The sequence below is a fragment of the Nerophis ophidion genome, linkage group LG22 (genome assembly GCF_033978795.1).
Source record: "Nerophis ophidion isolate RoL-2023_Sa linkage group LG22, RoL_Noph_v1.0, whole genome shotgun sequence".
In the NCBI taxonomy this organism is placed as follows: Eukaryota; Metazoa; Chordata; class Actinopteri; order Syngnathiformes; family Syngnathidae; genus Nerophis; species Nerophis ophidion.
In genome coordinates this window covers 19825640-19848293 of record NC_084632.1, presented here as the reverse complement: position 1 = coordinate 19848293, position 22654 = coordinate 19825640, and the positions used below count along the sequence as shown (strand labels likewise).

General features: G+C 39.9%; 1 protein-coding gene across 1 annotated transcript in view; it reads left to right on the top strand.

Annotated features, from left to right (window-relative positions):
- Positions 1–3710: 3710 nt before the first annotated feature.
- si:ch73-40i7.2 (FYN-binding protein 1) overlaps positions 3711–22654 on the top strand; it is a 71510-nt gene continuing 52566 nt past the window's right edge. The window contains exon 1 of the mRNA XM_061883450.1: positions 3711–3949. Coding sequence (XP_061739434.1) covers positions 3878–3949 — 72 coding nt within the window. The 5' untranslated portion in view covers positions 3711–3877. The remainder of the gene's footprint in view (positions 3950–22654) is intronic.

Genomic DNA, 22654 nt, shown 5'->3' with positions numbered 1-22654 from the left:
TGACTCGGCCGGGGTTTGAACTCACGACCTACCGATCTCAGGGCGGACACTCTAACCACTAGGCCACTGAGTAGGTGCTGATAATGACGCTCGCTTGTAATAAAGCAACTTTTGGTTCAGTAAAGCGTCTCCGACGTCTCTTTTAATGGTGACATCTTTCTGTCCGGGCGAGGATGACAAGACCAGATATACACTTCAGTTTAAAGCCATACTTGCCAACCCTCCCGGATTTTCCGGGAGACTCCCGAAATTCGCGCCTCTCCCAAAAACCTCCCGAGATAAATTTTGTCCTGAAAATCTCCCGAAATTCAGGCGAAGCTGGCCTCCTCCTGCTCAATGCGGGCCTGAGTGACGTGCACAAAGAGCGTGTCTGCCCAATGACGTTATAACTGTAGAATGATCGAGTTTTTGGTTTCTTATGTGGGTTTATTGTTAGGCAGTTTCATTATAGTCCTCCCAGCGCGGTAAAACAACACACAACAACAGCAGTCCGAATTCGTCTACCTAAAGCAGTTCGTCTGCCAAACAGCAATGTGTTGTGACACTTTTAAACAGGACAATACTGCCATCTAGTGTACATACATATGGTTAGAAAAACAAAGATGGAATATTCAACCCTCAACTCAACAATGAGTAGATGAGTGTTATGTGTGTGTAAATGTGTAAATAAATAAACACTGAAATACAAGTTTTTTATATATATATATATATATATATATATATATATACATATATATATATATGAAATACTTGACTTGGTGAATCTATGAATCTAGCGGTAAATATACTCCTTACGTCTTAACCACACTCCCCACCTCCTGAAATCGGAGGTCTCAAGGTTGGCAAGTATGGTTTAAAGCTGTCTTAGCAGTTAGCTTAGCTATTAGCATGGCTGCTCCTGGCTTGCCCTCAGTGTGTAACATGCGCTGCGGCATAAAGTGAAGCAGGCGATGAAGGGAATCTCCACGACATCCTGCTGGGGGCGTTTCCGGATAATACTTCAATTACCGAATAATCCTCCTCATTTGGAGAAGATTATCTGATGGGAAAGTCTCCCCGTCTCCGGGAATTCAGGGCAAATAGTTTCGTGAAAAGACGTTTCAACATGCAGGAAAAGCTCTCAGCTAACACAAGTATAGAAGTCTGGCTCGTAAACATTTATTCAACAGAGTTCAACACTTGTATCTTCAAACCAAAGTGGAGAAACTTTTATGACTTCATGCTCTCAAACGTAACCCTGTTTTAAGTACTTCTTTTTGAGGAAGCAAAAAGCAGTCTCAATGTATTGGAACTTAGTGTGTACATACAACTAGGTGCAGAAGTATTTGGAAAATAATTGTGTTTTTAGCATGTTGCTGCTTAGGTTTGGACGTGTAGACCGAGGATTAGTTTTGTTATTAGTGCTGTTCATTTTAGAATTGATTTTAAAACATTACTGTTTATTTTTAGAGCTTAAATGGACTGGCACCTCATTATATCTCGGACCTCATCCAAATTTACACTCCTCCGTGCTCTCCGAGGTCCGAGAGCCAGCTCCAGCTGGTGGTGCCCAAGACGAGACTTAAAACCAGGGGAGACAAGGCCTTCTCTCTCTCCATAAGCTCTGGAACTATCTGCCCCTCCATGTTAGAACTGCTCCCACAGTGGAGTGTTTTAAATCTTGTCTCAAGACCCACTTTTAGTCTTTGGCTTTTAACACAGAGTGAGTTGTGTGGTCCTCTGTGATTTAAAAAAAAAAAGTTTTTCTATTTATTGTTTTAATTGGTTTTACTCAATCACTACGATGAGGTGTCGACTTGTCCAGGGTGTACGCTGCCTTCCGCCCGATTGTAGCTGAGATAGGCACCAGCGCCCCCCTTGCCCCACAAAAGGAATAAGCAGTAGAAAATGGATGGATGGATGGTTTTACCCTTTAAAATCGTTTTTAATCATATTTATGTTTATCTTGTTTTTATATTGATTTATTATTTATTTTTTTGTTTTGTTTTTTACTCAGTCATTGGTGGAGCTAAGGATATTATTTCTTTTTAATATTGTTGTGCAGCAGTTTGGAAACATATATGTTGTTTAAATGTGCTATACAAATAAAGTGGATTGGATTGGATTAAATTTTCCCGATACCAATATTTTGGTACCGATACCAAAATGATTTTGATACTTTTCTAAATAAAAGGGACCACAAAAAATGGCATGAATGGCTTTCTTTTAACAAAAAATATTACGGTACATTAAACATGAGCTTCTTATCGCAAGTTTGTCCTTAAATAAAATGGTGAACATACAAGACAACTTGTCTTTTAGTAGTAAGTAAACAAACATCCATCCATCCATCTTCTTCCGCTTAAAAAGAGGTTGGGTCACGGGGGCAGCAGCCTAAGCAGGGAAGCCCAGACTTTCCTCTCCCCAGCCACTTCATCCAGCTCTTCCCAGGGGATCCCGAAGCGTTCCCAGGCCAGCCGGGAGACATAGTCTTCCCAACATGTCCTGGGTCTTCCCCGTGGCCTCCTACCGGTTAGATATGCCCTAAACACCTCCCTAGGGAAGCGTTCGGGTGGCATCCTGACCAGATGCCCGAAACACCTCATCTTGCTCCTATCTATGTGGAGGAGCAGCGGCTTTACTTTGAGCTCCCCCCGGATGGCAGAGCTTCTCACCCTAAGGGCCGCTTGTATCCGTGATCTTGTCCTTTCGGTCATAACTCAAAGCTCATGACCATAAGTGAGGATGGGAACATAGATCGACCGGTAAATTGAGAGCTTTGCCTTCCGGCTCAACTCCTTCTTCACCACAACAGATCGATACAGCGTCCGCATTACTGAAGACGCTGCACCGATCCGCCTTACGTCTCACGATCCACTCTTCCCTCACTCGTGAACAAGACTCCGAGGTACTTGAACTCCTCCACTTGGGGCAGGGTCTCCTCCGCAACTCCACTCTTTTACGGGTGAGAACCATGGACTCGGACTTGGAGGTGCTGATTCTCATCCCGGTCGCTTCACATTTGGCTGCCAACGGATCCAGTGAGAGCTGGAGATCCTGGCCAGATGAAGCCATCAGGACCACATCATCTGCAAAAAACAGAGATCTAATCCCGCGACCACCAAACCGGAACCCCTCAACGCCTCGAGGGGTCTTATTGGCACTCACATTTTGTCTATTTTTGGTTCAAGCATTAAATACCTTTTTACCTGCACACTGCCTCCCGCCGTTTCCGACATCTACAAAGCAGTTAGCGACAGGCTGCCACTTACTGATATGGAAGAATATTACAAGGTTACTCTGCCGAGCTCTAAACAGCACCAACACTCAACAACAACACATCATTTGCAGACACTAATTACTAATTTGCATAAAATATTTTTAACCCAAATAGGTGAAATTAGATAATCTCCCACAGCACATCAGACTGTATCTCACGGCACGGTGGTTGAAAAACACTGGTGTATACAAAACCTTGTTGGAGGATTTTGACATGATTTTAGAGGAATTCCTGTCATGATCCTTCATGACTATTTTGGTTTTGTTGTCATCTTGTGTTTAAAATCACTTCCTGTCCTGGTGCTCTTGTTTTGTCAGTATTTCCTGTTTGGTCTTGGTGTTTTGAAGCTCCTTTAATTTTTCTGTTCCATGTCCTGCCAGCACACCTGATTCTCATTAATTAGTTCTATTTAGCTCCACCTGCGTACCTCCTTCGGGGCTGGATCAACATACTTTGTAGACTGCTAGTGTTTCCTGATTCATGTGACTATTAACTTAGCTTGACTTGCATTTTGCCTGCTCGCTCTGCATGTTTGGGGTCACGCTGCAAGCAACGCTCACCAAACCCCGGCAATTTGAAGACTACAACGGTGACTTCCATTAGCCGCATCTTTCAAGCATGTTTTTGTCACACTTGGACTTGTTTTGCTTCTTCCATGCAAAGGATGATTTGCACGAGCCAGACGTGAATGTAAGTACATATTTGATTTATTTAAACACTATAATTCAAAACAGGAAAACAAAGGGCGCGCACAATGGCGGATAACAAACTAGACTATACTCAAAAACAGCACAATGGCATGACTATATACAAATGAACAAAAGACACTAACTGTGGCACAAAACAAACCAAAACTTACATCGCGTGGTCAAAAAACAAACAGCAAGGTGTGAAGGTCCGTACATGAAACTGTGGTAAAAGGTCTCGGAAGGTAAGGTAGGTAAAGTTCAGTAGGTAAAGTTGCCAGGACGAGGACAGATAAAAAATGGCTTAAATAATGACTATGATGATTAGTGACAGGTGTGAGGGCTGAGGACAGGGGCGTGACTGGAGGACCAGGTGGAAACTAATGGGTTGGCATGGAGACAAAGTACAAAAACAGAACTGAATGGCCAAAAAACTAAACATAGCATGACCAAACATAACAAAAACACAATATAATCCACAGGCGTGACAGTTTTATCATCTTTAAAATCGTAAAAAAAAAAAAATTGTCAATGGCAAGAAAAATTCCTCCAATAAGTGCAGTTCCCCTTTAAAAGGTAAACTACTAAGAATCTGATAATTTTCTTCGTAATAGTCAAATGCTGACTTAGAATTTACCATTTGGTCTTAAGCGAGGGTTCTCAATTTTCTCTGGACTAGTATTGTTAAAAAAACAAAAATGGACCTAAATACAAAAAAAACTAGTGATGGGTTGATGAGGCGTCATGAAGCGTTTCGACACATTGCAAAACTGTATTGATACTGTGTTACTAAATACTGACATCTGCTGGACATTAAAAATCCCTACAGGCAACCTGTGGACCGACTCAACTGACACTGATTTTATGACCTAGTATATACAATAATATAATCCAAGTCATTGTATTTCATTTAAGATTTCATATCTTCATTTAAATAAAAATATATTTTTATCTTTTTTAGATACAGTCAATAAATATTGTGAACATGATTGATTGATTGGAACTTTTATTAGTAGATTGCACAGTTCAGTACATATTCCGTACAATTGACCACTAAATGGTAACACCCGAATACGTTTTTCAACTTGTTTAAATCGGGGTCCACGTTAATCCAGTCATGGTAAAAACATAATGAGTGATCTATCAAGCTGGATTTGAAGCAGTGCCCTAAGGAACTCAGCGTAAGCAACTATAGCCCTCCACTCTACCAGCTGAGCTATCGACGGGATTAGCTGTTACTGCTTTTTAATGTAACCAGATCGCGTTGTGGGTGGGACAATGCTGGGTGCTGAGGCAGAAGAAGCAAAGCAGCTTGTTAAGACTTACGCTTAGAAAAACCCCCGTACCAAAATGGTTCAATACAAATACACGTACCGTTACAGCCCTACTAACAGATCGAGTAGAAACTTTGAGAGAACGGGATGAAATGACAAGGAAATTAATACAAATACCTTTTTTTCTGATATATGATCAAAATATTCCCACACGGCGGAAATGATCTCCGACGATGATAAATGACCAACGACAGAAGTGCGGCGATTCTGTTGGCAACAGCGTTTCCTTGACAGATGCGCTTCCTTATAAACACAGTTTGGTTCGCAGGCGTCAGTACGACACAGTTCGCGTATCGGTCATGTGACCAAAACTGCTCATGATCGGTCACGTGACTTTCGAAAAGCGGTACGCGCACCGACACAGGGTTTTGCTCTGAGCTCGACTCATGCGCCGATGCATCGGTGTTGCCGGACCCATCACTAAAAAAAATAAATAAAACATGACCGTTTTCATAGTTTATATTCTGGTGTTTTGTATCATTTCATGTCCAGGTGCTCTTATTTTGGTTGAACTTCCAGTTGGAGTTCCTTTTTTATCTGTACCTGCTCTTTCCGCTCTGCTTCCTGCCAGCACACCTGTTTTCCATTTGTTCATCTAGCCTGTTAAGGTTCCCTTGTTGCTCCTTGTCCTGCTTTGAACATTGACAAATAGTTGTGCACTTCCATGCTGCACTGGATTTTTGTTTTGTGCACTAAATGAACTTCTTGCCTGTACGTCGCCTTCCTTGCTCTGCATCCTAGGGTCCAAACCAGCAAGACAGACACATGAACGTAACACTTTTTGGGTGATTGCCAGGCCAAATTAAAATATACGGCGAGCACCCCTGGTCTTAAAGGACCAAGTTTAAAAAACGGTCCACATGAAATGTGTCTTGCTAAACATTTACTTTGAAGGCCTTGGCTTCTTCTGAGAGACACACATGCCTATACTGTACAGTGTACACTAATAATCTAACTCCACTATGTCGCCAAAAGTATTTGGTCACCGGCCTTTGCGCACATATGAACTTAAAGTAGCATCCCATGGAATTGTCCAAAATGTTTTGATATCCTGGAGCATTCAAAGTTCCTTTCACTAGAACTAACGGGCCAGGCCCAACTCCAGAAAAACAACCCCACACCATAATTCCTCCTCCACCAAATTTCACACTTATCACAATGCAGTCCGAAATGTAGCTTTCTCCTGGCAACCTCCAAACCCAGACTGGTCCATCAGATTTCCAGAAGGAAAAGAGTGACTTATCAGTCCAGAGAAGGCGTCTCCACTGCTCTAGAGTCCAATGGCGAAGTGCTTTACACCACTGCCTCCCACACTTTGCATTGGACTTGGTGATGTATGGTTTAGATACAGCTGCTTAGCCATGGAAACACATTCCATTAAGCTCTCTGCGTACTGTATGTGGGCTAATTGGAATGGCACATGAAGTTCGGAGCTCTGTAACAACTCACTGGGCAGAAAGTCTTTGCACTATGCGCTTCAGCATCCGCTGGCCCCTCTCTGTCAGTCTACGAGGCCTACCACTTGATGGCTGACATGGCTGTTGTTCCTAAACTCTTCACTTTTCTTATACTCAGTAGTGGTTATAGTGTTTGCCCTGAGATCGGTAGGTTGTGAGTCATACCAAAGACTATAAAAATGGGACCCATTACTTCCCTGCTTGACACTTAGCATCAAGGGGTTAGAATTGGGGGTTAAATCACCAAAAAATGATTACCGGGCACGGCTGCTGCTCACTGCTCCCCTCACCTCCCATGGGGTGATCAAGGGTGATGTCATTGGTACTTTAACTTTTTAACAAAATTGACTTTGGAATATTTAGGAGCAAGGTGGCATCCTATGACAGTTACACGCTGGAAATTCTTTCACAAATGTTTGTAGAAACAGTCTCCATGCCTAAGTGCTTGATTTTATACACCAGGCCAAGTGATTAAGACACAAATACCTTTGGCAATATAGTGTATCTTCAAGAGGTTTCACGATCGTGAACTTCAGGGTGGATATTAATGTTTCACCAAGGATTCTCAGACTACGTTTGACCCTAACTCATTTTAATCTGTATGTGCAGACAAAGCCATCCATCCATCTTTCTACCGCTTGTCCCTTTTGGGGTCGCTGGAGCCCTATCTCAGCTGTATTCTGGAGGTAGGTGGGGTACACCCTGGACAAGTCGCCACCTCATCGCAGTGCAGACAAAGCCCTGGGACATAATCAAAGCAGGTGACTCCTGTGGCCATCAAAATCACAAACTTGTCTTAAATTCTTTAATTAAATCCACATTTTAGCGAAGTGAATTATATTTATTTAATGCTTTTTCTCTAGTGACTCAAAGCGCTTTACATAGTGAAACCCAATACCTAATTTTTACATTTAAACCAGTGTTGGTGGCACTGGGAGCAGGTGAGTGTCTTGGCCAAGGACAGATACTAGGATGGCGGAAGCGGGGATCGAACCTGCAACCTTTAAGTTGCTGGCACGGCCGCTCTACCAACCAAGCTATACCGCCCCAATTTTACTCAGACTATTTTGAATTTAAGGCCTTAAAATATCTAAAATTCTACTAAAATCCCATAAAGGGTCTTTGATACGATTTTGAAAGGTCTCATAAATCTATTGTTACTTTTATTCAAAACTGTAAGGTTTAAACACTGATGACATCTATAAAACAGACCAAAAGCAAGGAATTATGCAGAGCCCAAGTTCGATTTGGCTCATATGAGGAGAGGCGTGTTTTGGGCTGTACTCTAGTTACAGATCCAAACTACGGTCTCAAAGTCCAGCTTACATGCTTCCTCTATTTATTTGGGAAGTCCCTGGTTATATCACTGAAGCTATCTCTGAGGGAAGGGGGGTAATCTCAACAGCTCTAGTTAGACTCAATATATGACTATTAATAAAATGTAAATGTGTTGACGCTGGTGATATCGCCCTGTCTCTGCTTTGTCTGCATCCCGGTACTCTATGTTCGGCCTTGGCAGTCAGCAGGCCGAGTCTAGACACAACTTGCAATCTTTTGGCTCGCCAGCTTTGCACGGATAAAAAAATACAGCTTCAGTACAATTGATAATACCTATAGCAACGGCCCTTAAGCATTAAGTTGTGTGATATATATATATATGTGTGTGTGTGTGTGTGTGTGTGTGTGTGTGTGTGTGTGTGTGTGTGTGTGTGTGTGTGTGTGTGTGTGTGTGTGTGTGTGTGTGTGTGTGTGTGTGTGTGTGTGTGTGTGTGTGTGTGTGTGTGTGTGTGTGTGTGTGTGTGTGTGTGTGTGTGTGTGTGTGTGTGTGTGTGTGTGTGTGTGTGTGTGTGTGTGTGTGTGTGTGTGTGTGTGTGTGTGTGTGTGTGTGTGTGTGTGTGTGTGTGTGTGTGTGTGTGTGTGTGTGTGTGTGTGTGTGTGTGTGTGTGTGTGTGTGTGTGTGTGTGTGTGTGTGTGTGTGTGTGTGTGTGTGTGTGTGTGTGTGTGTGTGTGTGTGTATATGTATGTGTATATGTATGTATGTGTATATGTATGTATATGTGTATGTATATTGTAGCTGAGATAGGCACCAGCGCCCCCCACGACCCCAAAGAGAATAAGCGGTAGAAAATGGATATATTTATATATATGACTAATCTAACAAAAACATGCATTAACTTCAGTCGTGCTTCAAATGCTTCGATTTTTGTGGAGGCAATAATGTCACTACAAAATGAAACTAAAGTAGGCTACCTGTGCTGCCCGGTCAGATTACATCATGCACCACCAGGTAGTGTGCAGTTACAGTTTAGCATAGCAGCTGTACCATAGTCTTATTTTCAATATTCTAAATAACCATCGTCTTCTAAAGCGGACATTTTAATTTGGTTTATTTTGTCGGGGTTACAGCGCTCTGCTGTTTTTAAGGACCTTCTGCAAAAAAGCTACTCAAAAATAATCTACGACAACACCCTTATGCTGCGAAAATGTCAGACACTCACAAGTTTGTTCAACGGAACTGATGCAATATGCTCAGAACTTCAAAATGTTTTGTGTGAGGACGGTTTCGGTTGACATGTACTTAGTAAGAGTTGTCATAGATTCTAGGTGTGACGTGTCTAAAAACGGCAGAACAGAATACTGCAGCAAGCTATTTGAAAAGACATGATGAACGCAAGCGATTCACCAGTTAAATAGCCCAAATGATGAAAAAGAGAAGACCTACGACGGAACCTTGAGGAACACCACAAGTACACTGCAAAAATTTAAATGTAAGTAAGATTGAATACCTCAAATAAGGGTGATATTAACTTATTTTATAGACAATTTTTCTCACTAAGCAGATTTTATGTTAGTTTTTACTTGTTTTAAGTGTTTTGGTCGTAAATTATATCAGTAAGATATTAAGACTTGTTGCTGAGATTTTATGACCTATATCGAGTAAAACATGCTTGATACGAGAATATTAACTGTTGCAAAGCTGTGTCATCAACACTCACAAGTATAAAACTGCTTTTTCAAATAATTTTTTTCTTTTATTTCAAGCATGAAATAAAAAATCATGACTTTGACACAAATGTGTCTCATAATCAAAACAGATGACAGCCAAATGGACTTTGCTGTTTTATTGTCAATGAAACAATAGAAAACACATACTCATATAGTAGTACAGTTGGCACAGTACAGTAAACAGACCGTTAATATTTTATATATATATATATATATAATGTGTGTGTGTGTGTGTGTGTATGTATATATATATATATATATATATATATATATAATTGACTGAAAGAGCACGCATTTGGCGCGATGCTATGTTATCGATGGGAAAATGCAATAAATGTATTGCTGAGCGCATATCATTATATCAAGATAATGGCACTAGCATTTACTTCATTTAGGAATATATTTCAACATATTGAGCAAAAAGGTCTCATTGTTTTTTCTATCAAGAAAAGTGCACTTGTTATAACTGAGAAAATACATATTTTAAGTATTTTTGGGTTCATTGAGGTTAGCTAATTTTACTTGTTTTGGAAAGTCTTGACAAGTCAAATGTTCTTGTTCTAATGGCAGATAATTTTGCTTAGTTCAAGTAAAATTCCCCTAACTTTTGTATATTTTTTTTCTTGTTTTTGAACACTGACTTTGCAGTGCATAACTGAAGTTGAACAGATGACTACTAACTGCATCAGAAGTAAACAAGCTGCCTAAGTAACATAATTCACATTATAAAAAAGTAATGTACAGTGGGACAAAAAAGTATTTAGTCAGCCACCGATTGTGCAAGTTCTCCCTCTTAAAATGACAGAGGTCTGTAATTTTCATCATAAGTACACTTCAACTGTGAGAGACAGAATGTGAAAAAAATCCAGGAATTCACATTGTAGGAATTTAAAATAATTTATTTGTAAATTTTGGTGAAAAATAAGTATTTGGTCAACCATTCAAAGCTCTCACTGATGGAAGGAGGTTTTGGCTCAAAATCTCACGATACATGGCCCCATTCATTCTTTCCTTAACACAGATCAATCGTCCTGTCCCCTTAGCAGAAAAACAGCCTCAAAGCATGATGTTTCCACCCCAATGCTTCAGAGTAGGTATGGTGTTCTTGGGATGCAACTCAGTATTCTTCTTCCTGCAAACACGACAAGTTGAGTTTATACCAAAATGGATACATGGATGATACAACAGAGGATTGGGAGAATGTCATGTGGTCAGATGAAACCAAAATAGAACTTTTTGGTATAAACTCACCTCGTCGTGTTTGGAGGAAGAAGAATACTGAGTTGCATCCCAAGAACACCATACCTACTGTGAAGCATGGGGGTGGAAACATCATGCTTTGGGGCTGTTTTTCTGCTAAAGGGACAGGACGATTGATCCGTGTTAAGGAAAGAATGAATGGGGCCATGTATCGTGAGATTTTGAGCCAAAACCTCCTTCCATCAGTGAGAGCTTTGAATGGTTGACCAAGTACTTATTTTCCACCATAATTTATAAATATATTCTTTAAAATTCCTACAATGTGAATTCCTGGTTGTTTTTTTTCACATTCTGTCTCTCACAGTTAAAGTGTACCTATGATGAAAATTACAGACCTCTGTCATCATTTTAAGTGAGAGAACTTGCACAATCGGTGGCTGACTAAATACTTTTTTGCCCCTCTGTACCTGCCAAAAAAGAGAGCACTTAAAGGGGTGCCTTTTAGGAATGCCTCAGTTATGTAAATCAAAAGTTTAGACCCCAGTGTTCCCCGTTTGCGAGCAAGGTTTAAATGTCAATGCAAGGATCAGCCAATGTGTTTAGAGTGGTCCAAGTTCCTTTATCCAACAGGACCATTATAGTGTTTTGGGGAATTTGCTGCAAAAATGCTTGTCTCTCAAGTTTTAAACTAAACTGAGTCCGGTATTGTCATACCCCGGCCTGATTTGGCCCTCGGTCCACAATTTCAATAGCACTGTTTATCATGCACTATTGTTGATTCTTTATTATAGTCTACCACATGTAGTTACTGTGATGGAAAAGCAAGTTATTTTTACAACTGCCTCTAGGCTTGGAGTCCTGTATCCCAACACACAAACTCACTTAATTAACTCCCAAGCAGGGGGTTGTCTGGGCACCACGGGCTAACTACAACCACAATTATAAACCTTTCAGATCTTCTCTTGCCTCTTTCCAAAACACTACATTCCGTTTACAACATGTGCACAAAATTACTGTTCATGTGAATACACCCGAACATGGTACAGTACTCAAAATCTCATTTATTACTACATCCTTTGTGTTTTTGTCATAAGACATTTGACCATCCAGTCGAATATTGGACAATTGTGTTTTGCATTAAAAGGTCTATTTTTTTTTTTTAATCAGTGTTTGCACCTCAGACAGAATAATTAGTGGACCAAAAACAAATGTCCACAGGAGTGGATGCTGGTTTTTAGGAGGATGTGTTGCCATAACGGGCAGCACCTTGGAAAAGGGGTTAGTGCTAGTGCCTCGCAAAGGGAAGGTCCTGGGTTTGATTCCTTGTGGAGTTTGTGGGTTCCCTCCGGGCACTCCGGCTTCCTCCCAACTCCAAAGACATGCACCTGGGGATAGGTTATTGGGCATACTTGCCAGACCTCCGAATTCAGGAGATGGGGGGCGGGGTTGGGAGGGGGGTGAGCGGGGGGTGTATATATTTTGAAGTATTTCTTACGTGTGTGTGTGTGTGTGTGTGTGTGTGTACAGTGTGTGTGTGTGTGTGTGTGTGTATATATATATATATATATATATATATATATATAAACACGATGAGTTGAGTTTATACCAAAAAGTTCTATTTTGGTTTCGACTGACCACGTGACATTCTCTCCATCCTCTGCTGTATCATCCATGTATCCATTTTGGTATAAACTCAACTCGCCGTGTTTGGAGGAAGAAGAATACTGAGTTGCATCCCAAGAACACCACACCTACTGTGAAGCAGGGGGGTGGAAACATCATGCTTTGGAGCTGTTTTTTTGCTAAGGGGACATGACGATTGATCCGTGTTAAGGAAAGAATGAATGGGGCCATGTATGGTGAGATTTTGAGCCAAAACCTCCCATCAATGAGAGCTTTGAATGGTTGACCAAATACTTATTTTCCACCAAAATTTACAAATAAATTATTTTAAATTCCTGCAATGTGAATTCCTGGATTTTTTTCACATTCTGTCTCTCACAGTTGAAGTGTACCTATGATGAAAATTACAGACCTCTGTCATCATTTTAAGTGGGAGAACTTGCACAATCGGTGGCTGACTAAATACTTTTTTGCCCCACTGTACAAGATCATACAGATATGTACTGCAAAAGCAACTAACTTGATTACTGTAGCGCCCAGTCCAAAAACTTTAGCATTATTAGCTGTGGCTGTAGACAACCTACCCCTTATAGTTTAAACAAATAAGTCTACTAAATGGCAGTAGCTGCTTTGCATTTGGAGTATCATATGTGTTCAGCATTCAGCAGCTTTATCTACCGTCGTAAAATGACAATTGTGCGACTCATCTGTTTTGGTATGAAACCACGTTGAATGTTGCATTAATGCTGGCAAATCTGAGCGTGCGTTCGCTGAGGTAAAAAACAAGCTGTGCAAATTGCGTGACGTGTCAGCGTATTTGTCAGATCAGAGACAGTGTTTGTGTTCGGGATGTGCAGCTGTTCCAGTTGTTCGGTCACTGACGTTCTACAGCAGAGCATTACAGGAATTTAGGAGAACTGGAACAACTTGTTTGAACAAAGATCATTAGCTCATGAACTGCCAAAAATGTCAATATTCTGATAGTAAAGTAGTTGTGAGTATTGAAAAGATATTGTATATGGATAGTATATATACATAAATAAAATAATATATATGTTCTGAGGACCAGTGTCCTTTGCAGTGGATGTTTGTTTTTAGTTTATTATGTCAACAGCAACTGCCCTCTCTAAAGCAGTGTTTTTCAACCAGTCTGCCGTGAGATACAGTCTGGTGTGCCGTAGGAGATTATTTAATTTCACCTATTTGGGTTCAAACTATTTTTTGCAAATCAGTAATTTTAGTCTGCAAATGATGTGGTGTTGTTGAGCGTCGGTGCTGTCTAAAGCTCGGCATATTAGTAAGTGACAGCCGGTAGCAAATTGCTTTGTAGATGTTGGAAACAGCGGGAGGCAGTGTGCAGGTAAAAAGACGTCCAATGCTTAAACCAAAAATAAACAAAAGGTGAGTGCCCCTAAGAAAAGGCATTGAAGCTTAGGGAAGTCCATGCAGAACGAAACTAAAACTGAATTGGCTACAAAGTAAACAAAAACAGAATCCTAGACGAGAGCAAAGACTTACTGTGGAGCAAAGACGGCGTCCACAATGTACATCCAGACATGACAATCAACAATGTCCCCACAAAAAAGGAAAGCAACAACTGATATATTCTTGATTGCTATAACAAAGTAGATGCGGGAGATATCGCTCAAAGGAAGACATGAATCTGCTACAGGAAAATACCAAAAAAAGAGAAAAAATCACCAAAATAGGAGCGCAAGATAAGAAGTAAAACACTACACACAGGAAAACAGTTAAAACGTGATGTGACAGGTGGTGACAGTACACCTACTTTGAAACAAGAGGTATTGTGATGCCTGCTTGGGTATGGTTTAAAGTCATATCCAACAATTGCGACAACTTTTTACTGTCAAATGAGTTGAATTTTTTAATGATTTTTGCTGTTTGTGTGCCTCTGGATTTTTCCAACACAAAAAATGGGCCTTGGCTCGAAAAAAGTTGAAAAACACTGCTCTAGAGCAGTGGTTCTCAAATGGTGGTACGCGTACCCCTGGGGGTACTTGAAGGTATGCCAAGGGGTACGTGAGATTTTTTTTAAATGTTCTAAAAATAGCAACAATTCAAAATCCTTCAAAAACATATCAATTGAATAATACTCCAACAAAATATGGATGTAAGTTCATAAACTGTGAAAAGAAATACAACAATGCAATATTCAGTGTTGACAGCTAGATTTTTTGTGGACATGTTCCATAAATATTGATTTCTTTTTTTGCAAAGAAATGTTTAGAATTAAGTTCATGAATCCAGATGGATCTCTATTACAATCCCCAAAGAGGGCACTTTCATGATTACTTCTATGTGACCCCGAAAGGGAATAAGCGGTAGAAAATGGATGGAATAACTTGTTTATTTTTCAAAAAATTTTTAGTTGTTTTTTATATCTTTTATTACAAATAGTTTAAGAAAGACCACTACAAGTGAGCAATATTTTGGCACTGTTGTACAATTTTTAATAAATCAGAAACTGATGACATAGTGCTGTATTTTATTCCTTTAGCTCTTTTTTTTCAACCAAAAATGCTTTGCTCTGATTAGGGGGTACTTGAATTAAAAACATGTTCACAGGGGGTACATCACTGAAAAAAGTTGAGAACCACTGTTTTAGAGGACACTGGTTCTTTAGGAGAAAATACTATGTTCAAAGCTTTGGTATGTAATTTATTCAAGATCTGAAGAGAGCAATAAAGATGAATGCAAAAATTGGAAAATAGTCAAAGCGACACATTCAGGAAAGCTGATTTACTTATACATACGATAAAAAGATTTAGTCCTGCAATAGGAATTTAGGTCCCCACCAGCAGTTGACTATTCAAAAGATATAAAAACAAAAATGTATCCGAATAGTCATACAGAAAGTGTGTGTGTGTTTTGTGTGTGTGGCAGAGAATGGCTGAAAAGCTCATTGGCCGGTTTAAAGATTGAGGACAAACAAACTGTGGTGAGTCACATTCCAAACCACTTAATGGAGTGTGTGCACACCAAAAAGTGTTTTCCTGTTTGGATTATCACACTAACTCTTGTTTCCCACCATTCCTTAGGGAAGCTGCAGAGTATTTATGCAACTGAATTGGATGGGAAAAAAACACTGACGTTAAAGGACTCACAAAATAGATGACGGTTACACACAACATTAAAACTATCTGAATAGTTGACGAGTGAAATAAAAACTTGATAACACGACCTAATAATACAGCTTGAAGACATTCAACCGTGGAGAATGTAGGAACAGTTAAATGAATGTTGGGATGATAACCCTATAGGTTATACCTGCAAAATTAGATAAAATAGTTAGCATGCTAATACAAACATGCTAACAGTTATCATGTTTCCAAGATGGCATCAAGTAACTAAATATATAAGCCTTAGATGTGTGTACCTGCAAAAGAAGTTAAAAAAAAATATATGTTAGCATGCTAACGATTAGCAATTCATGATATTTAGGTTCAAAATGCACAGTCCGCCAAGTCAAATTATTTGTATGTTGAACATACTAAAGCTGATTCTGAAATGTACAAGACTAGTAAATATTACAGATGTCCGATAATGGCTTTTTTGGCCATTATCTTCCAACTCTTAATTACCAACCGATGCCGATATATACTGTCGTGGAATTAACACATTATTATGCCTAATTTTGTTGTGATGCCCCACTGGATGCATTAAACTAGTGGTGCCCAACCACCGTGGCCCGATTGGTACCGGGCCGCAGAATAATTTTTTATTATTTTTTTTTAATTTTTGAATATATATATATATATATATATATATATATATATATATATTTTGTTTTTGTTTGTTTGTTTAATTAAATTAACATAAAAAAACACAATATAGACTTACAATTAGTGCACCAACCACAAAAACCTCCCTTTTTCATGACAAAAACGTCCCTTTTTCATGACAAAGAAAAAAAAAAAAAAAAGGATAACCCCACCTGGGCCGTGGGACAAATTATTAAGCGTTGACCGGTCCGTGGATACAAAAAGGTTGGGGACCACTGCATTAAACAATGTGACAAGGTTTTCCAAAATAAATCAACTCAAGACGTGGAAAAAAATGCCAACATGGCACTGCCATATTTATCACAAAGTGCAGTATTTTTTTTTAACGTGCCTCAAACGGGGGTGTATATTGTAGCTTCCCGGAAGACTTAGTGCTGCAAGGGATTCTGGGTATTTGTTGTGTTTATGTTGTGTTGCGGTGCGGATGTTCTCCTGAAATGGATTTGTCATTTTTGTTTGGTGTGGGTTTAGTGTGGCGCATATTTGTAACAGTGTTACAGTTGTTTATATGGCCACCCTCAGTGCGACCTGTATGGCTGTTGACCAAGTATGCCTCGCATTCACCAAAGCCGTAGATATTATGTGATTGAGCCATCTATACTTCTCCCTACGTCAGTGTACCACTCCGTACAGCGGCGTTTTAAAGTCATAAATTTTACTTTTTGAAACTGATACCGATAATTTCCGACATTACATTTTTAAAGCATTTATCGGCCGATAAAATCTGCAGTCCTATATTGTCAGACATTTTTACTAAAAATGTTAGCATGTTAACATTTAGCATTTTAGCAAGATCGTCAAGTAACATAACAATTTTACTCCCAGGTGTATACTTGTAACATTAGCTAAAAATATTAGCATGTTAAGTATTAAATCACTGCCAAGTAATTAAATCAACACATTCTCGGGCTGTACGCATGAAATTAGCTGAAATGTTAACATTACATTTTAGCATAATATTAGTGTGCTAGTAAGATAGCGTCAACCAACAAATTTTGTATCTGGAAAAATAAGATGAAAAAGTTAGTATGTTACACTGTTGGTGTGCTAGCAATATATCACTAAGTCGCAAAATATACGACTCTTGTAAACCTGCAAAATAAGGTTAAAATAATAGCATGTGTTGTATTCTGGTGTCACTGCCAGGACGGAGTGACCCTGTGAGGTGGGATGAGCCAAAAAGATGCCGACGAGGACTTCGTTGAGCAAAGCTTTATTTGGTCGAACAAGCTTCGGACTAGGACCACAGCTTCCAGGAGTAAAGTATGGGCCTGATATTACTCTCCTTCCTTCTGCCAAGAAAACTTCTCCTTAAGTACCTTTTGACACGAAGACTCTTCCTCTGTGTTCTTCTCGTCTTGGGACCGGCAAGTCTGGACAAAGCCCAGTTGTTTGTACCAATGCTGAAAAGATGTGTGTTGCATGTTGTTACCTCTGACCCCTTATCATGGATTCTGGAGATGGTGGCTACCATCATGTCGCTCTTGCGCTTTTACTCCCATGACAAAACAAAAACCCCTTGTTTTTCTAAAATTCTTGATATCTGGAACAGAAGCTACATGTTAACACTTAGCAATCTATTTTATTTAGGGATGATGTCCGAAACTGGTTCTCCCGATTGTTCGATAGGAAAAGAGCTGATTCCATGGATTCGAATCCCTTTTGGAGACCCGGTTCCCATTATCGAAGGCACTATATCCTATTTTCGTGACCATAGGGCGCATTGTATTATTATTATTATTATTATCATTATTTTATTATTTTTTTAATTAAAAGGCGCCGTGTCAGTTACGGGTGCTATTTTTGTATTTAACGCACAAATAAGGCGCAGCGTATTTTGGAGCGCAGGCATGGTTAAACAAGGCCAGGGGTCGGCAACCTTTAGCGCCGCTCTAGTGGCTCTCTGGAGCTTTTCCAAAAATGTGTGAAAAATGAAACAAGGGGAAAAAAATAAAAAATATATATTTTTTGCTTTTAATATGGTTTCTGTAGGAGGACAAACATGACACGAACCTTCCTAATTGTTATAAAGCACACTATTTACATTAAACATGCTTCACTGATTCGAGTATTTGACGAGCGCTGTTTTGTCCCACTAATTTTGGCGGTCCTTGAACTCACCGTAGTTTGTTTACACGTATAACTTTCTCCGACTTTCTAGGCGTGTTTCATGCCACTTCTTTTCCTGTCTCATTTTGTCCACCAAACTTTTAATGTTGTGCATGAATGCACAAAGGTGAGTTCTGTTGATGTTATTGACTTGTGTGGAGTGCTAATCAGACATATTTGGTCACTGCAAGCTAATCGATGCTAACATGCTATTTAGGCTAGCTATATGTGCATATTGCATCATTATGCCTCATTTGTTGGTATATTTGAGGTCATTTAGTTTTCTTTAAGTCCTCTTAATTCAATTTATATCACATGACACACTATCTGTATGGAATATGGCTTTTAATTTGTTGCGGCTCCAGACAGATTTGTTTTTGTATTTTTGGACCAATATGGTTTCTTTCAACATTTTAGGTTGCCGACCCCTGAACTAGGCTGACCATACGTCCTCTTTTCCCCGGACATGTCCTCTTTCACGGGACTGTCCGGGCAGGATTTCTTAAATGCCTCAATTGTCCGGCGTTTTGAGTCAGGTTTGTGTGTATTTTCAACATACATCCAGGGTTAAAAATGGGTTAAAAACAAAGCAAATTGTGAAGGTGTGCACACGAAGCAACATTTGTGAGGGAGGGGCAGAGACAGAGACAGAGAGAGCGAGAGAAAGAGAGATTTGACTGTCAAGCAAGCCATACTTGGTCAACAGCCATACAGGTCACACTGAAGGTAGCCGTATAAACAACTTTAACACTGTTAAAAATATGCGCTACACTGTGAACCCACACCAAATAACAATGAAACACATTTCGGAAGAACATCTGCACCGTAACACAACATAAACACAACAGAACAAATACCCAGAACCCTTTACAACACTAACTCTTCCGTGACGCTACAATATACACCCCCCCTCCACCTCAACCCCGATTACGTCACATCAAATATTCCATTTTGAAAAATATTTTTTGTGGAATATTTTGCATAGTTTGTGTCTTTGCCATAAAAAAAAACATAGTTTCGTTTGACTAAACAGGATGAAAAACAAACAAAACATTAAAAAAAAAAAAAAAAAAACATTTTGAAATGAGGAATGGATGTGAAGTTGATGTAAACTCCAGAGATTTAAGCTTTTCATTTAAATGTATGTATGCCTGGCACACCATTATCATCATTTCATGACCGAAGCAAAGCACTTTTCACACTTTTATACTGAAATACACCTACAACTTATTAAATAAAAACAGAAAAAACTACCAGCAGCGGTAAAGTTTAGATCCATGAAGGAAAGAAGAAAGTGAATAAATGTTTATTACTGAATACATTTACATATGCATACAAATTTGTCTTCTTTTTATATTATTTCTTTCAATGAATTAAGTAACGTTTATGACAACCTTTTTCCAAAACACAATATAGAATGTGAGATAACAGGACAATGCATATGTTTATCATTTGTTTTCAAAACGCTTACGAAAAAGTGGGACCCCAAAAATTTACTGTGGGACCCCATTTTTTTTAATTGATGGGGTCCCATGGACCCCATTTTGAAAATTACTAGCGCCAACACTGCTGTCAACAGAGGAGGAAAAAAAAGGCTTATCATTGGCAAATTTTTCACCTAGTCTCGGCCTTGGCTTGCTGCTCGCCTTGGCACGCATGTATGTGTCCTCTTTTGGGGATATGGTCAGCCTAGTTCAACATGCACTCGCTTAAAACATACGCTACCTTAACCTCTTAAGGCCCAAACTCTTTGTTTAAATGTTTTTTTTAAATTTCTCTTTGATATTCGGGCTTATTGGACCCTAATTAGAATAAAAACTAAAAATCATCTTTTGATATGATGTTCTTATTCCATAAGTAGACATAGTGTACTTCATGTGTAGTGACATGCTAATTTTTATTTTTACACTTTTTTTTCTCCAAATTTAATTGTATGTTATACTCTTCTAACACCACCAGATGGCAGTATAAGTGTCCACATAAGGGCCAAAAGACCCCAATTCAGTCATGTACACAATTTTGGAAATACAAGCCTTTAGAGGTTAAAACATACGCTAGCATGCATGAAAGCGGTTTTAAAAATGCAGCAGGAGCAAAGCTTGAGTTGGGTTGTATTTTATTGAAGTATTTATCAATGTACTCACGTTATTTTTTTGATCAATCCTCCTCCACAAATCCATCAGTCCTCATCTTCTGTGTCCCAAATGAACAGCTGGGCAAGTTCTCCATCAAACACGCCAGATTTCCATCCATCCATCTTCTTCCGCTTATCCGCGGTTGGGTCACAGGGGCAGCAGCCTAAGCAGGGAAGACCAGACTTTCCTCTCCCCAGCCACTTCGTCCAGCTTTTCCCGGGGGATCCCGAGGCGTTCCCAGGCCAGCCAGGAGACATAGTCTTCCGCGTGGTCTCCTACAGGTTGGACGTGCCCGAAACACCTCCCTAGAGAGGCGTTCGGGTGGCATCCTTACCAGATGCCCGTTCCACCTCATCTGGCTCCTCTCGATGTGGAGGAGCAGCGGCTTTACTTTGAGTTCCTCCCGGATGACAGAGCTTCTTACCCTATCTCTAAGGGAGAGCCCCACCACCCGGGGGAGGAAACTAATTTCGGCCGCTTGTACCCGTGAGCTTGTCCTATCGTTCATAACCCAAAGCTCATGACCATAGGTGAGGATGGGAACGTAGATCAACCGGTAAATTGAGTTTTGCCTTCCGGCTCAGCTCCTTCTTCACCACAACAGATGGATACAGCGTCTGCATTACTGAAGACGTTGCACCGATCCGCCTGTCGATCTCACGATCCGCTCTTCCCTCACTTGTGAACAAGTCAAGTACGCCAGATTCTCGCTCGTCATTTTCAAAGTCAGTCTCGTTTTCCATTAGCATAGCAGGCTAGCACAACAATAAAAGGCGACTTCTCTTGCCCCGTTGTGTGTACGGATTCTCTACTGTGCTGGTCCTCTTCTTCTCCACATATTGCTTCACCGGGAAAGTGAGCGGCACCTTGTCCATGTTGGTGATGTGCCATCCATCCATCGCTTATTCCCTCTGGGGTCGCTGGTGCCTATCTCTGCTACAATCGGGCGGAAGGCACAGTACACCCTCGAAAAGTCACCACCTCATTGCAGATGACAATGTTTTTATTTATTTACAACGCACATAGCAGCACTCTCTCACCTGAAACCTTCACCCTATAACGGCCGCATGCTGTCCTCAGTCACGACCACTTATCCTCACAACTGTAACGAACGACCTGCTGAGGTTGATTTTGTGTTGTTCCAGCTAGGGCTGGGCGATATGGCCTTTTTTTAATATCTTTATTTTTAGGCCATGTCACGATACACGATATATATATCGATATTTTGCTCTTGCCTTGATTGAACACTTGATGCATATAATCACAGCATTATGATGATTCTATGTGTTCACATTAAAACATTCTTCTTCATACTGCATTAATATATGCTCAATTTAAAATTTCATGCAGAGAGGGAAATCACAACTAAGTCAATTGACCACAACTGTATTTATTAAACAGTTATTAAGCAGTGGCACGAACATTCATGTCATTTCCAAAACGAAGTGCAAGATTGTCAGACACATTTTTAAAAAAGCTGAGTGCACTTTTGTGCATGATGTCACTAAGATGACGTATCAAAAGAACACTAAATTAAAGTGTAGTTTTTGTACAAAACGCCATTAGAATAGTTTAAAACAAATAAAGTGCACTTTTGTGCATGATGTCACACAAGATATTTCAATAACTGTCAAATAAAAATGAGCTGCATAATAGGAAATCAAATCGCTATCTGGTAGGTTACTGCAGATGTTATCTCCTTATGTTGTTCACTATTTCTTTCATACGGTGTTGATTTGGAAATGTTTGCCTCAGCATTTTGTGTGTGGCACCGGACGAGATGTTGACATGCGGAGTACGCACTCTTCATTGTTTAGCAGATGACTTTTCAAATGATGCTACACATTAGCAGTAATGCTACTTTTTGTAGCAACACTTTTGCCCCACACTTGACAAATTACGGTTGTCTGTTCGACATATTCCCACTTGAAGCCAAACCACCGCCAGACGATGCTGTTTTTTTTGGAAATTAATTCTTCCTTCATTTGTTACCAGATTGGCACCTGCTTTTTCTCGTATTACCACTCGCATCACAGCTAACG